The following is a 12,491-nucleotide window of genomic DNA, read 5'->3' as shown; positions in this document are numbered from 1 at the left end:
TGATGCGCTGATGATGGTGATGATGCTGATGGTGAGGCTGATGGGCCTGCTGCTGTCGCCGAGAGTATCATACTTTATGTTTCACACACAAGTAGGCGAAAGATGCGTGCCGGAAGATGATGCCAAGTGCCATTTCCAAGGCTTACTGGCCACTACTATTTACTATTCACACCAACTTGAGGTCCACGATACTTCACCGGGCCGGAGCACCCCAGCACCCCTTTCGGAGTGCTTTGTCGCTGCAGCGCTTTTGTGTATAGCATCAGAAAATGGCAAGCGTTCTGCGTGCGTAGCGACGTGCCGTCCACAAATCCGACGACGATCGCCGGCCGAGTTTCCGACAAAACCCTTCCTCCTTCCTCACTGACGGTGCCTCGTACCCGCGAAACCCATGGTTCTTCGCGAATTGGTAGCGTAATTCACTCCTTTTTTAAATTCCTCCTTTCTGATCACCGAGGAAAACACAAGCATATTTTTGAGACGAACGGTGTAATACAAATTACTTTCTCCCCGTCTCGCTCTGGCGGGACGGTGGCGTAACGACACTCTCCCTCACACACCGTTCGGACAGTTTGTTCGAGTAGTTAGCGTAACTTTTGCGTGCTTTTTGATACACCGCACAGTAATTGTTGGGCATTAAAACGACCACGAACGCTTTGTAGAAAAATCTCCAAAATTAATGACTTCAGCGATTGTCGCCTCAAGGTGATCGGAGCCCGGAATTCGGTGCCAAATGCGGCTTATTTTGACGAATGGCGTAAGCAAAGGGCAAGCAAGCTGGGAAAAGGTGTAATTCGCATTCATGACGCTGGAAGCATCCACACGAACAGCCGCCCAGCTCGTTTGGAAACAAATTTGCAATTTGAGAACGTATCTGGGAGGCCACACGAGGCGTTAAAACTAGCGTAAAAATGTTGCTTTACCAGCAAATAAGAACTTAAATTATCCTCTGTTTGTAAGCAAAGCGTATGCAAAAGGTATTTACGCTCGGGTTTACGCCTCGGCTGACCCGTAAACGTTTTGACAGAGGCGCTGCCGTTTGGCATTAATCTGAAATGCCAAAAACATTACGTTACGCATCGTCTGTCCCCGCAGTATAATTTTATGCAACTTTTTTCGTTATGAAAGCAATTTGAAAGTTTGCAGCAAACTTTCTGTTGTTTTCGTGGAATGATATTTCAACCCAATAGCATTAATTATTACTTTTAATTCTAATTGCGTTTATTCAAAGCAACCCACAACTGCTATTTGTTGCAGTGTCCCATTGTTGCAAATAAAAGGTCAACATCGCGCATTTATGTGGAACACTGAACTAAAGTACTAATAGAAATAGAATAATAGAAGGTTCGAGTAAGTGACCGGCACATCCACACAGCGGCACATTCAACACCAGTAAAGCCATTTCCAATCTATTTAGCTTTGCAATTCACACAGCTCACCGCCTATCATCAATCGGAAATAAGTGACGAAAAACGTGCCCTCGACGAGTTATCAGATCTGATATGCTCGGCCATAAATTGTTGATAACTCGTGCCCGCGGGATACGACTTTCAGCAAACGCCGAATGTGCGGAAGCATTTTTTTTGTTATTGCCGTACCTTTCTTGGAAACAATTACACGCCACGGTGCTTGTTTCGCCGGTCCACCACCAAATTACTATCGATGTTTTGTGCAGCTGCGTCTAATATTCGAATACCAGATGCTGCGTTGGGCCTTCGCTTCTCGTCCTTGTACCTGGAAAAGCTCACACGAAAGCATTTCTGGTGATGCTTGCTGTGAAAGTTGTGCGGATGAAAGCTCACATTTCTGCCGAATGTCGAGTGCTAAAACAGGATTTTTCCATCCCTGCGTGCTGTTCTTTTACTTCATTGTTGTACGCACGACTTCACCAACACCATTGCGCGCGGACACCGGAACTAGCGCGAGCGATATGAAAATGTTTTACGAAGCGCTCGTGGTGTGTGTGCGGGTTCGTTTGTCCGGCTTTTTCTTCTTATTCTTTAGGTCCGCGTGCGTTCAAATGTTTTTCTCTCGCTCTGCTTCGACGCGCGCTCTCTCGCTCTTGAGCACCCATAGCAAGATGTTGCGTCCCGCGGGGCGGGGGCCGGCGGGACGGCCGGGCAAATGGCGGGAAGAAATTCTCGCTCGAATTTTCAAGGCCATTCCGAATGCCGTACCGTTCTGGACTCTTCGCCTGAACCGATCGCCGGCCGTTGATCCGGATCCGAATTCCGGATCCTGGCACCGGGAAGCGATGCTGATCCCATATTCCGGGTAAAGCGCCCGGAAGCCTACCGAGGCGCGCCATCTCCACCAGAGAGAGTGTGGCGAACCCCCTTTGATTCCATCGCAGCGGTGTGTAGCCCGGGTTGCAGATCCGTGTGACACGCTTTTGGCCGGGGTTCGCGCTCGCCATCCACATTCATGTTTATGTGCGGGTGGAGGTGGGGCAACCAATGGCGCGCCACCATGGCCCAGAATGATGCCGCTTCCAAACAAGAGGGGCGCGCCCGCATACACCGCCAGCACCGAGCGCCAACTTCTCGTCCCATTTTGCAGCAGAGCACTTCAAAGGTCTTCGGTTTCGGCTAATGTGCGCTTGTGTTTTTATTTCCATATTCCATTATCGTCCACTCGGCGACCGCGGCTTTCGTGGGATCCGAAATTTGGAAATTCGCGCCCGTCGTCGTCGTAAACCACCGTGCCACAGCAGCCCAGGCAGGGAGGCAGAGGTCCAGGGCGCGTCTTCGTTGGCCTTCTTCGCTGAAAATACGTATCGCATCACCTAACCCACTACCTGTGCGGCGGGATCGGATCCGGGGTGATGTAGTAAAATGCCGTGGACAATCCCGCGTAACATCTGCCGGTCGCTTTATTTCTTTGTTCGTTCCTTCCTTTCGTTTCCTTCTCTCTCCCTCTCTCTGCTGCTGTTTGTTCTGGTCGCTTTTTCATTGGGCTTCTCGCCTCATTTTTCTCCCCTCGCGGTGCTTTGTATTGCATTTTTTGCTTTCCTTAACCATACTTTTGTGATGAAAGTTGCCTCTCCGCTTCAACCAGGAACAGGAGAAAACATGAACCTACTACTGCCGCAGGACACCTTGACACGGTGGTGGTATCCTTTGGCTTTTTGGCGCAAATTCTGCTAATCCCCGGCGCGTACGCCCTTCCCGCTGCTGACCGCAAATTAGCCCGCCCTGAGCCACAACACACGGGAGAGAGAGAGAGAGAGAGAGAAAGAGACCGTTCGTGTTTTGTTACTTCCCGAAAATGGAGATTTTTCTGGAAGTCTTTTATTCAAAGGATGAATGAGACATTTTTGATGATTATTATAAAGTTAGTTTTATATACGGGTTGTTGTTTTCTAAGTGGAAACTTCTTCGGCAGCTTTAGCATCGCTGCTGTCGTCTAGCTTGGCCTTCTTTTCGGGTGTCGTGTGTTCCTCAGCACCGTCCACCTCGGCGGCACCGTCGGCCTTCGTTGCCTCGGGCGCTTTCCTCTTGGTGGCTTCGGCGGCTTTGTCGGCACCCTCGTCCTTACCGTCCTCCTCCTCTTCCTCGTCGTCGTCCTCGGCGGACTCTTTCGGTTCGGCCTCCGACGCGTCCTCCTCGGTGGCGACACCGTTGTCTTTAGTGGCGGCGGCAGCGGCGGTTTCCTCTTTGCCGTTTTTCTCCGCTACCTCGTCGGTGGCGTCGGTGGCAGCAGCTGCGTCAGTTTTGTCGGTGGATTTGTCATTCTTGGCGGCAGTGGATTCCTCTGTTGCGTCGGCCGGCGCAACTTGTGGCGTCGCTTCGTCGGACTCGACCTCTTTCTCGGTGGCGACCGCGGTCTTTTCACTGCCGAAACAGGACGGCGCGGGAAGAAAAGAGAGAGAAAGAGGGAAAAGAGACGTAGGTTAATGGGGGAGGCAAGAACCGAAAACGCCACTCCGCCACTCTCGCCGCACTGGGTGAAAAAAAAAATCCAAAATCCGCACTTATGCTCTCCATGCCATACTACACTCCGACGCGCACTCGCACACGATATAACAAAAAACTACCCAAAATATACACTACACTAGGTGGCAAACGGTGAGAACTTACGTTTTAGCAGAAACATCCGTCATTTTGAGTGCGATTTGTGGGACTATTCACCGAAAAAGTTGCAAACAAGAAGAGCGAGGACGCTTGTCGAACTATACCGCTAAGAAAACCGACGCCAAATGAGAGAATATGCGTGATTGAATTTTGAGCTTCAACGGCGCGCTGCCAACATGACCAGGTCGAATGGTGCGTCACCGAGCGCCCCCTGGTGGGAATTCACCACGGCGACGGCTTGGATGACGGAATGGTGCGGAACGATTTAAATAATTTCAAAGAATCACAAATAATTCATAACAAAATTCAGCAATTTTGCACCGTAGCAAGTGGGCCGGCTTAGTTGAAGTGGAAGGAACAAAGGTTTCATCACCAAACCCTATTCGTTTGCTTTGACTCCTTCGTTTACCATTTCGAAATGTATTTTTTTAAATCTTGCTTAACGAAATTTATGTAAAACAACGGAAAAGTAATTGCTGTACAGTTACGCAATTCAGTCTGAATTGCAGGGCAAACCGAGATCGACTAAAATGTAAGGAAAAATTTTTAAAAGTGCTCCACAAATTTCCGTTCGAAATGCATTATGGATGCACATGGACGGAGAAATGTCAAACTGTGGCAGTGACAACAAATCGAATACGCAGCGCGTTCAACCCGAAACCGTATCCGTGTACCGCTGCGTTATGGAAATTTGAAGCCCATTTGAAGTTGGCTAGTGGAATATCCTTTTTGTCGGTACGTTGAGATTGTGGGCATAGGATACGCGCTCAGAGATGGCCTTTCCACGGGTTAGTTTAGGGGCGATTGGTGCGTTACTGGTGGTGCGTTTACAGGCGGCCTTCTGGTCCACTATTGCGGACTGCGACGAAACGTACAACTATTGGGAACCGTTGCATTATGTGCTGCAGGGAAAGGGCTTACAAACCTGGGAATATTCGCCAGAATTCGCCCTCCGCTCGTACAGCTATCTGTGGCTTCACGGACTGCCGGCAAAGCTCGTCGGTTTGCTGGTCGAAAACAACGGTGTCACGATATTTTACACCATTCGGGCGTTGCTTGCCGTAACCTGCGCCTTGCTTGAGTATCGGATGTATAAGTACGTATCGGGTACCATTGCGTGTTGGATCGTTTTCTTAAAAATAAATGGTTGCTTTGAACCCGTTTCGTTTGCGCAGAGTCATTAAGCGGAAATGTGGGGCCAGCATAGGCAACATGTGGCTGTTTTTCCAGCTAGTCAGCCCGGGTATGTTTATCTCCAGCGCTGCTCTGTTGCCAAGCAGTTTCGCGATGTACATCACCATGGCAACCATGGCCGATTGGATGAGCCGTAGACCGACGGCCGTGATTGCCGTCACCGCATTTTCCGGACTGATAGGTGAAAACAATCGACACCCTTAAACATCTCCCAATGTGTAAAGCCGAACGAGAATTGTTAATGTTTGTTGAACTCGTTCTATCCTTTTTTGACTAGGTTGGCCATTCGCTGTGATCGTTAACATTCCTTTCGTGCTGGAACTGCTCATCAAGCAACGTAAATGGGTGGAATTTACTAAGAACGCGTTTTTTTACGGAGCACTGTTTGGTGTCCCGATAGTGCTCGTCGATAGTTACTACTTTGGAAAGTTAACGGTGGCCGCATTGAACATTGTACGCTACAATATTTTCACCTCACACGGGCCGGGCTTATATGGTGTGGAGCCGGTTAGTTTCTATGTGAAAAACTTGTTTCTCAATCAAAATTTGGCACTGTTGCTTAGTTTGCTGTACCCGGTGTTGGCCGTACTGGCCGCCGCGATCGGGCTAAGGGGAAACAAAGGCAGTCTTTCTCCGCTCGCCGCTCTGTGGAAACTGTCTCCATTGTTCTTGTGGCTGGCAGTGTTTGCAGTGCAACCGCACAAGGAAGAAAGGTAGATATTTAACTTTTCCTGCCGAGTGTAGTGTGTAAATTAATATATTTTTTTTCATCCTGCAGATTTATGTTTCCCGTTTATCCCTTGTTTTCTCTTGGTGCTGCCCTTACGCTGGGCTTATTGTCGAGCTTCACTGCACGATTCTTGGGTGCGAAAAAATCTGCGTTCCTCAATCGTCCTTTGGTGGTGATCATCTTTGGAGTAACACTGCTACTGGGCTTGTCTCGGATACTGGCAGTTTGCATAAACTACCGTGCCCCAGTCGCAGTCTTGGGCAACCTTCAACCAACAGCTCGGGAAACGAATCTGTGTTACGGGAAGGAGTGGTACCGATTTCCCAGCAGTTTTCTGTTGCCGGCCGTTTATCGTGTCCGTTTCATTCCATCCAGTTTTACTGGAATGCTTCCAGCTTATTACCAAGAAACGGCGGATGGCAGCCGAATGGTACACGATTACTTTAACGATCAGAACATTGGCCACAAGCATATGCAGTTCGAGTTGTCGCGGTGTGATTTTCTGATTGATCTGGACACGGGTGAACCCTACGAAAAAACTGCCAGCGAACCAAACTATTCGGCCGATACGGACACATGGGCGGTTGTGGAATCGGCCGATTTCTTGTTGGCCTCGCGATCGAGTGCATTAGGACGAGCCTTCTACCTGCCATCGCTTTCAAGCCGGTATTCCGTTTATGGGAGGTATAATTTGTTAAAAAGAGTTCTACGAGCTTAGTTCAAAGATCGACAAGGTTGTTACGACGATAAACAAGTTGAGAAGTGTTTCTGAACGGGTGAGCGAAAGACTGTAAAAATAAAACTAGGTGTTAAACGCTACTCACTTGAGGTAGCGGACTATTTTAAATACATTTTGCTAGCAAGAAGCGAATAAAACGGTAGAAAATAGTGCAATGTATTTAATCTGTCCCAGCAAAGGATGCTCCGAACCGATTCGTATTCAAAAGGTGGGCAATTATACTGCTGTCATCCTGCGTAGATACGCGAGGGTCCACTACTCGTCCATACGAGTTTTCCCGGAACGAAGTCACACTATTTTTTCGCAAAAAACGATTGCATCTGAAAAGAAACAAAGCCACATTAAACCACACTTTTCACCCTAGCAGACTTTTGCCGAGCCCTTCTAGCTCGACAGGAATCGTATCTGCAACGCCCATAAGGACGCGACAGGACGCTTTGGTGCTCCGCAGATTGTCAGTTTCGTTGATGAATGCAAATAATGCAGTGCGGACTAGCCATTTCAGCTGACGGTGGTCGAATTAAACCGAGTTTGTTTTCACTGAGTGACGATAGCACAGCGCATCGGCAGCTTTCGCGGGGATAGGATTTATCGCGACAATCAGGCGCTTCATGTGGCTCCGATTAGCTAGTTCCGCTTCTCGCTGTTTGTAGGGTGTTTATCGCGCTGATAGCACAATTGCTGCTCCACTTTTCTCTCGCTGTGGTCCCCGTGGAGCAATCCGGCGCTGGTCTATCGTAACACCGCGGTAAGTAGGGAGAGATAAAGCGTACTAGCGTTAAGTTACAAAACCGACGCGAGCACTCTGCTCATAGTAGTTCCATCGACACGCTGCTGTTGCCTCGGATGCTAATACGCGTTGAGTAGAAAAAACTATGATCTCTAAACATGCTATTCTTTGTCCTGTTGACGTTATTTCTCTTTTCCTTGTGCGTAACTACTACCCAGCGTGTGGCCAAACGTGATTGCCAGTGTCTGATATTAAACCACTCGGTTTTTTGTTCCAGGGCCATGGCAAACTATCGACCACGAGGAGCCATTGCGAAGGTGGTCTTCGATCGCATCCACAACGATGATGTTATTCAGCAAGTCGACATGATGACGGTAAGCTTCGGATTCGACTAAAAGGCCCGCGTTGTGTGGCCTGTGATAAGCTGGAAGTAACACGTCGCGCTGCTTCCTTTCAGTGGTATACGATGGGTAAACTGCCGCGTAAATACGGTTGCGTGTACCACCCCATGGCCGGACCGGATGCCCTCACGCTCGAGTGGCTGGAGCGATCGAAGAAGACGTCGGGTCGGTTCTGGCTTCAACTGTGCCACGAGATTGCGAAACTGTTTCTCAACATGTTCATGACGCAAACCGACGTCAATGGCTTTCTGAAGCGCGGCTCGATGTTCATCCTCTCGGAGCGGCAGTTTGACGAGTTCCTAACGGCGGGTGGATTTTTCCAGCACCGCGAAAGGCAATCAATGGTGAGGGCAGCGGGGTGCGTTCTTTGCACCGCCACAGAACTTTGGGAGTCTTGCCGACTGGGGTATATGATGATCTTTCTCTGCCACAGGTCAATGTGTGTGACATTGGCGCGGGAGATGGTGAGGTGACCCAGCGATTGGTGCGCACCCTGCAACAGAAATCGACCTGGCTGGTAAACACATACGCCACGGAAAGCAGCTGGACCATGCGGAACCGTTTGAACGAAAAGAACTTTATGTGAGTTCCGGCAGCCTGCCCGGTGCTGTGCTGGGATTAACGCCGATTCCCGTTTTTCAGCGTTCTGGAGAGTTTGAATCAAATTCATCACGCCGATCTCATAGTTTGCTTTAATGTGCTCGATCGGTGCTTCGATCCCCATGTGATGCTGACCGAGATCTATGAGTCGCTGGATCAGACGGGTTTCGCGTTGATCGCGCTAGTGCTACCATACAGCCATTATGTAGAGAAAAGTATACGATAACTTGAGCTTTTTTACCTCAATGAACGGCGTTTTGATCCGTACCCCTCTCGGTTTCAGATTCGAGCCACCTGCCCTTAAGGACACTGCTGGAACCGTGGCCTCCGGCGAAACGGTTAACAGTCGAGGAGGAGCTGGAGATGTTTTTCGATGTGCTGCAAACGGTGGGGTTCAAAATCAGACTGTGGACGAAAGCGCCGTACCTGTGCGAGGGAGACCTGCGCCAGTCGTTCTACTGGCTAACCGATTACGTTGTACTGTGTTCAAAATAAATGTGCAATGCCATTCCCGTTCAAACATCGAAGTGCACGCGTCATACAGGGTCGTCCCGGGTGCCTGCCGCATCGCCAAGCGGTTCTTCAGCAGCTATGTTCTCACACAACAAACACAACACCAGGCCAGGCACGAGAACGTTTAAATAGTAGAATTGTATTTTTGCTTTAATGATGTCACTCGCAGTTCGGAGTGATGCTTTCTGGTAAACTGTTTGGAATGCTTGCTACACGAAAAACATGATATACATTCGTAAAACGGTACTGCGTGCTGCGAACATCGTACACAGCACAAAATCACACGGCCTACGAACAAGAAAGATATGAGATCGTTTAGAGAACCGGGCGGGGGCTGCAAAACGCACACGGCGTCAATGCCGGCGGTGTTTTCCCTTCGCTAGGTGTCTGTGCTTTAAATCTTCAAAACTACACTTTGGTGGTTGCATCATTGTCTACGTTGCTGAAAACCTCGGGGTTGCGTCTTCCGCGACTGCACAAAATCCGCATTTTACGCTACAGTTCTATTGTTTGATTGTGCTTTACTTATACTCTGCTTCTCCTTCGTTCGGTTTCGTTTCAAATGCCTCTTTTATTTGGGGTTTTCTGTTGTTAGCTGTTTCGTTGATTGTTACCGTTGGTTGTGTTTGGCTTTTTGGTTTGTTTGTTTTTAAGAGAAGATCCGCTTCTTTTTGCGATTCTTCACGTCCAGCTCCCGGGACAGGCTCATCGTGCGCATGAACTCGCCACGGCTCACCGCGCTTTGCGCAGAACTCGCTCCCAGTCCGCCGAACGATAGTTTTCGCTCGCTCGGCGCGGGACCGTGGCCGCCGGGGGCCCGGCCGGTCGAGTAGCGGCGAGAGTAGTGCGGTCCCGCTGCCCCCAGCTGCTCTTTCGAGTCTTGGAACGAGGATCGGCGCGAACCGGGCAACGATTTCGAGTAGTCCTTCCCGAGTTGGGCCACGTCGAGCGTTTGCATCTGGATTTCGGATTGCGTCGAGCCGCGGCGGCTTGTCGTAACCGACCAGTTCGGGTGTAGCAAGTACCGGCCATCGTCCACACTACTGTCCACGTCGTCCGAGACCGATCGCTGGAAGCGTGAGCTCGTCGAGAGCGAGATCTCGTCGATCGAGCTCTGCGAGGTGGTGGTCGATCGGCGCCGTAACCGTCCCAGGCCGGCCGTGAGCTGGGCGGGACCCGAGCCGCGCAGGTGGTTCGGATCCTCGAGCCGGTACCAGACGGCCACGTCGTCCAAGCAGGCCTTCTGCAGCTTGACCGAACACTCGCCGAGAAAGATGGGCTCCGAGTGGGGCAGCAGATCGTACAGCACGATCTCGATCTTACGGTCTAACAGATTGTCACTGAACACGTTCTGGAAGGTAATTGTCGCGTTCCAAATGGGATTCAATGAGGGAGTGGACACTTCGGTCTGCGCGACATGGGATTCGTTCCTGGAAAACACAGGCAGAAATTTGGAGGGATAAGGGGACAGAAACCTATGTCTCAGTGCCCAGCGGCACCGTTCGGTGTGCCGGTGCATGCAGAGGGAATCGGGGAAACGAGAGCATGATCCTGTGGGTGGCTTGATGGCGAATGGCGGATGGTGTGAATATGAGGCGCGTTTGGCGCGAATGTTGGCGTGCGGCGTGCAAGATGAACTCGAATGAGTTGGCTTTCAATGCTTGAGACAGAGCGAGAGAGAGTAAGAGGGGGGACGGGCTTTGGGGGTTTGTTGGGGGCGTTTGCTAACAACAAATAGAATGCGAAACACGTTTGCATTTACGTTTTGGGAAGCAACTTGATCGACGCATAGGCTTCCGGATACATGCCATAGCCCAGCGACTCATCACGCTCCGGCAGGTCATCGGCCGCCATCACCGAGACGACGAGTTCGTTTCGCTCGCCGTGATAGTAAACATGCACCTGAACCCTACCGGACACTAACTTGCTCTTTGCTATCTGTTCCTGAAGGAAAGAAAAACAGAGAGAGGATAACACATTAATCTTTCCATTCACGCGCGCGTCCTCCGAGGTGTGTCTGTCGTGTGTGGCATTTTGCGTGCACGTGTGTCTGTGTCTGTGTGCGTGCTAGGTTTGCGTGATTCCACGCAGTTCACAGGGTTCTATTGCGTAACAATGTAACAATGTTGAACAAACATGAACACAACACTAACAACACTCCTAATACAGCGGAAGGAGGAACAACGAAACAAAACTCGTCCGTCCGGCAAACAAACGTGTGAGTATGTGTATCTGTGGTGGGATGGTGTTTGTTTTTCGATTGGTTCGGTGTAAAACAATAGCGCAAAGCACAACCAGAGAGAAGGCGGCATTCCGGGGTCAACGACCAAATCAAGCGAAAAATACTGCCCACCACCACCAGGAGTGGCTGGCAGGAGTCCTACTGTAGTCAGTTTCTAGAGTTTGTTGTTTACTATTGGTTTCATTTCGTTCTCTATTGTTTGTTTGCTCGTCAATCTCTACCGGCAAAGGAGCGTTGGGGTTGAAAACGTAAACGAACACTGACCACGTGCGCGAACAACAGTGTGTGTTAATTGTTCGTGTCTAAAGGAAACAATCGACGGACAGGACATGAATAACAGAGAACAGGAAGGGGAGTAAGCATTGAAAGCAGCAATCCATCCACATCCACAGACCAATCTTTCGCCCAGCGATCATATTGGTGCCATAAGAACAAAACAAAACACAAGGAAATGGTGGACACCTTGGTGTCCAATGGTGATGGTGGTTGCGAGAAGGTGCTTCTTAGGATTAAACAGTGAAGAAAAACAGGAAAATTAGCATTGGCGCGCGCTCGAGCACGTGTTTGTGTATGATTTCGGAAAAACAATGCATCGGGGGGTGGGTAGTGGTGAGATGGTGGTAGTGAGAGCGAAGAACAATAACAATGGGTTGTGCCACCGGAAACGGGGTGCTTCCCTGCTCCGTTTCCGCTGCATTTTCCTTTGGTACACATTTGGCTTAACTCTTGGCCCGTGTGAGGAACGAATCACATGTCACGCCGGCTGTCAGGACACTTGGGAGGACGCGTCGCGGTCGCGCTTGTAGTTGGCCATGCTGCAGACACCGCCAAACGCGTGATGCTGGGATGCACCACGTGCATTGTTTCGGCGGGGCTCGTCTAAGAAGATGCATTAGCGTTGAAAAGTTTATCGCGAGAAATCGCGACTGAGACCCCCGTCTGAGACCCGACGCTGATCGTACTACACATACCGTACTAACGCACTGCCCTTCCGACCTCCGCCGAACCCATCCCGAGTATGGCGGGTTAGCGGGCCTTTAGCCTTTACCCTCGCCGTTAAACGCGTTTATTATGATTTATGCGGAAAACGATAGAAATAGGGAGTAGTAAGATAGGGAAAAATGAGGTGAACGGTTGATTGGCAATGATGGTATTATTACTTTGTAGTGGTAGTTTGCAAGAGCGAAGAACAGGACAAAGAAAGAGAGAGAGATAGAAAGAGAGAAAAGAGAGAGAGAGAGAGAGAGAGAGAGAGAGAGAGAGAGAGAG

The 12,491-nt window shown here is 50.0% G+C and overlaps 3 protein-coding genes across 5 annotated transcripts; 2 read left to right on the top strand and 1 right to left on the bottom strand.

The window, feature by feature from the left end:
• Window positions 1-3,247: 3,247 nt before the first annotated feature.
• On the bottom strand, window positions 3,248-4,209 carry LOC131210344 (nucleolin-like). The gene is made up of 2 exons (XM_058203575.1): window positions 4,080-4,209; window positions 3,248-3,833 (listed from the first exon to the last, which is right to left on the bottom strand). The coding sequence occupies exons 1-2, from the start codon at window positions 4,100-4,102 to the stop codon at window positions 3,362-3,364; spliced, it is 495 nt and encodes a 164-aa protein (XP_058059558.1). The 5' UTR covers window positions 4,103-4,209; the 3' UTR covers window positions 3,248-3,361.
• Window positions 4,210-4,734: 525 nt separating this feature from the next.
• LOC131209986 (alpha-1,2-mannosyltransferase ALG9) lies at window positions 4,735-6,782 on the top strand. 2 transcript variants are annotated; one of them, XM_058203167.1, is made up of 4 exons: window positions 4,735-5,169; window positions 5,249-5,448; window positions 5,545-5,980; window positions 6,046-6,782. In XM_058203167.1, exons 1-4 carry the CDS (start codon window positions 4,847-4,849, stop codon window positions 6,713-6,715), a joined length of 1,629 nt encoding a protein of 542 aa, XP_058059150.1. In that variant the 5' UTR covers window positions 4,735-4,846; the 3' UTR covers window positions 6,716-6,782. The 2 variants fall into 2 exon arrangements, with proteins under 2 accessions (XP_058059150.1, XP_058059151.1); XM_058203168.1 differs by lacking the exon at window positions 6,046-6,782 and having other exon boundaries at window positions 5,249-5,550.
• Window positions 6,783-7,042: 260 nt separating this feature from the next.
• LOC131210256 (protein-L-histidine N-pros-methyltransferase) lies at window positions 7,043-8,986 on the top strand. Of its 2 annotated transcripts, none has more exons than XM_058203476.1 (6): window positions 7,043-7,484; window positions 7,744-7,840; window positions 7,924-8,211; window positions 8,301-8,449; window positions 8,510-8,682; window positions 8,751-8,986. In XM_058203476.1, the coding sequence occupies exons 2-6, from the start codon at window positions 7,748-7,750 to the stop codon at window positions 8,960-8,962; spliced, it is 915 nt and encodes a 304-aa protein (XP_058059459.1). In that variant the 5' UTR covers window positions 7,043-7,484; window positions 7,744-7,747; the 3' UTR covers window positions 8,963-8,986. The 2 variants fall into 2 exon arrangements, with proteins under 2 accessions (XP_058059459.1, XP_058059458.1); XM_058203475.1 differs by lacking the exon at window positions 7,043-7,484 and adding an exon at window positions 7,527-7,665.
• The last annotated feature ends 3,505 nt before the right edge of the window (window positions 8,987-12,491 follow it).

Source organism: Anopheles bellator, chromosome 2 (assembly GCF_943735745.2).
Source record: "Anopheles bellator chromosome 2, idAnoBellAS_SP24_06.2, whole genome shotgun sequence".
NCBI classification, from domain to species: domain Eukaryota; kingdom Metazoa; phylum Arthropoda; class Insecta; order Diptera; family Culicidae; genus Anopheles; species Anopheles bellator.
This window is presented reverse-complemented; position numbering and strand designations above follow the sequence as displayed.

Excerpts from the sequence above, each read along its gene's own strand:
- LOC131210256 (XM_058203475.1), top strand. The coding sequence starts at position 7,625 with ATGCTATTCTTTGTCCTGTTGACGTTATTTCTCTTTTCCTT. Across the intron at positions 7,666-7,743 it reads ACGTTATTTCTCTTTTCCTT|GGCCATGGCAAACTATCGAC; the intron begins GTGCGTAACTAC and ends TTTTTGTTCCAG. Across the intron at positions 8,450-8,509 it reads TTGAACGAAAAGAACTTTAT|CGTTCTGGAGAGTTTGAATC; the intron begins GTGAGTTCCGGC and ends CCCGTTTTTCAG.
- LOC131210344 (XM_058203575.1), bottom strand. The coding sequence starts at position 4,102 with ATGACGGATGTTTCTGCTAAAAC. Across the intron at positions 3,834-4,079 it reads ACGGATGTTTCTGCTAAAAC|TGAAAAGACCGCGGTCGCCA; the intron begins GTAAGTTCTCAC and ends CTGTTTCGGCAG.
- LOC131209986 (XM_058203167.1), top strand. The coding sequence starts at position 4,847 with ATGGCCTTTCCACGGGTTAGTTTAGGGGCGATTGGTGCGTTACTGGTG. Across the intron at positions 5,449-5,544 it reads CGCATTTTCCGGACTGATAG|GTTGGCCATTCGCTGTGATC; the intron begins GTGAAAACAATC and ends TTTTTTGACTAG. Across the intron at positions 5,981-6,045 it reads CAACCGCACAAGGAAGAAAG|ATTTATGTTTCCCGTTTATC; the intron begins GTAGATATTTAA and ends TTCATCCTGCAG.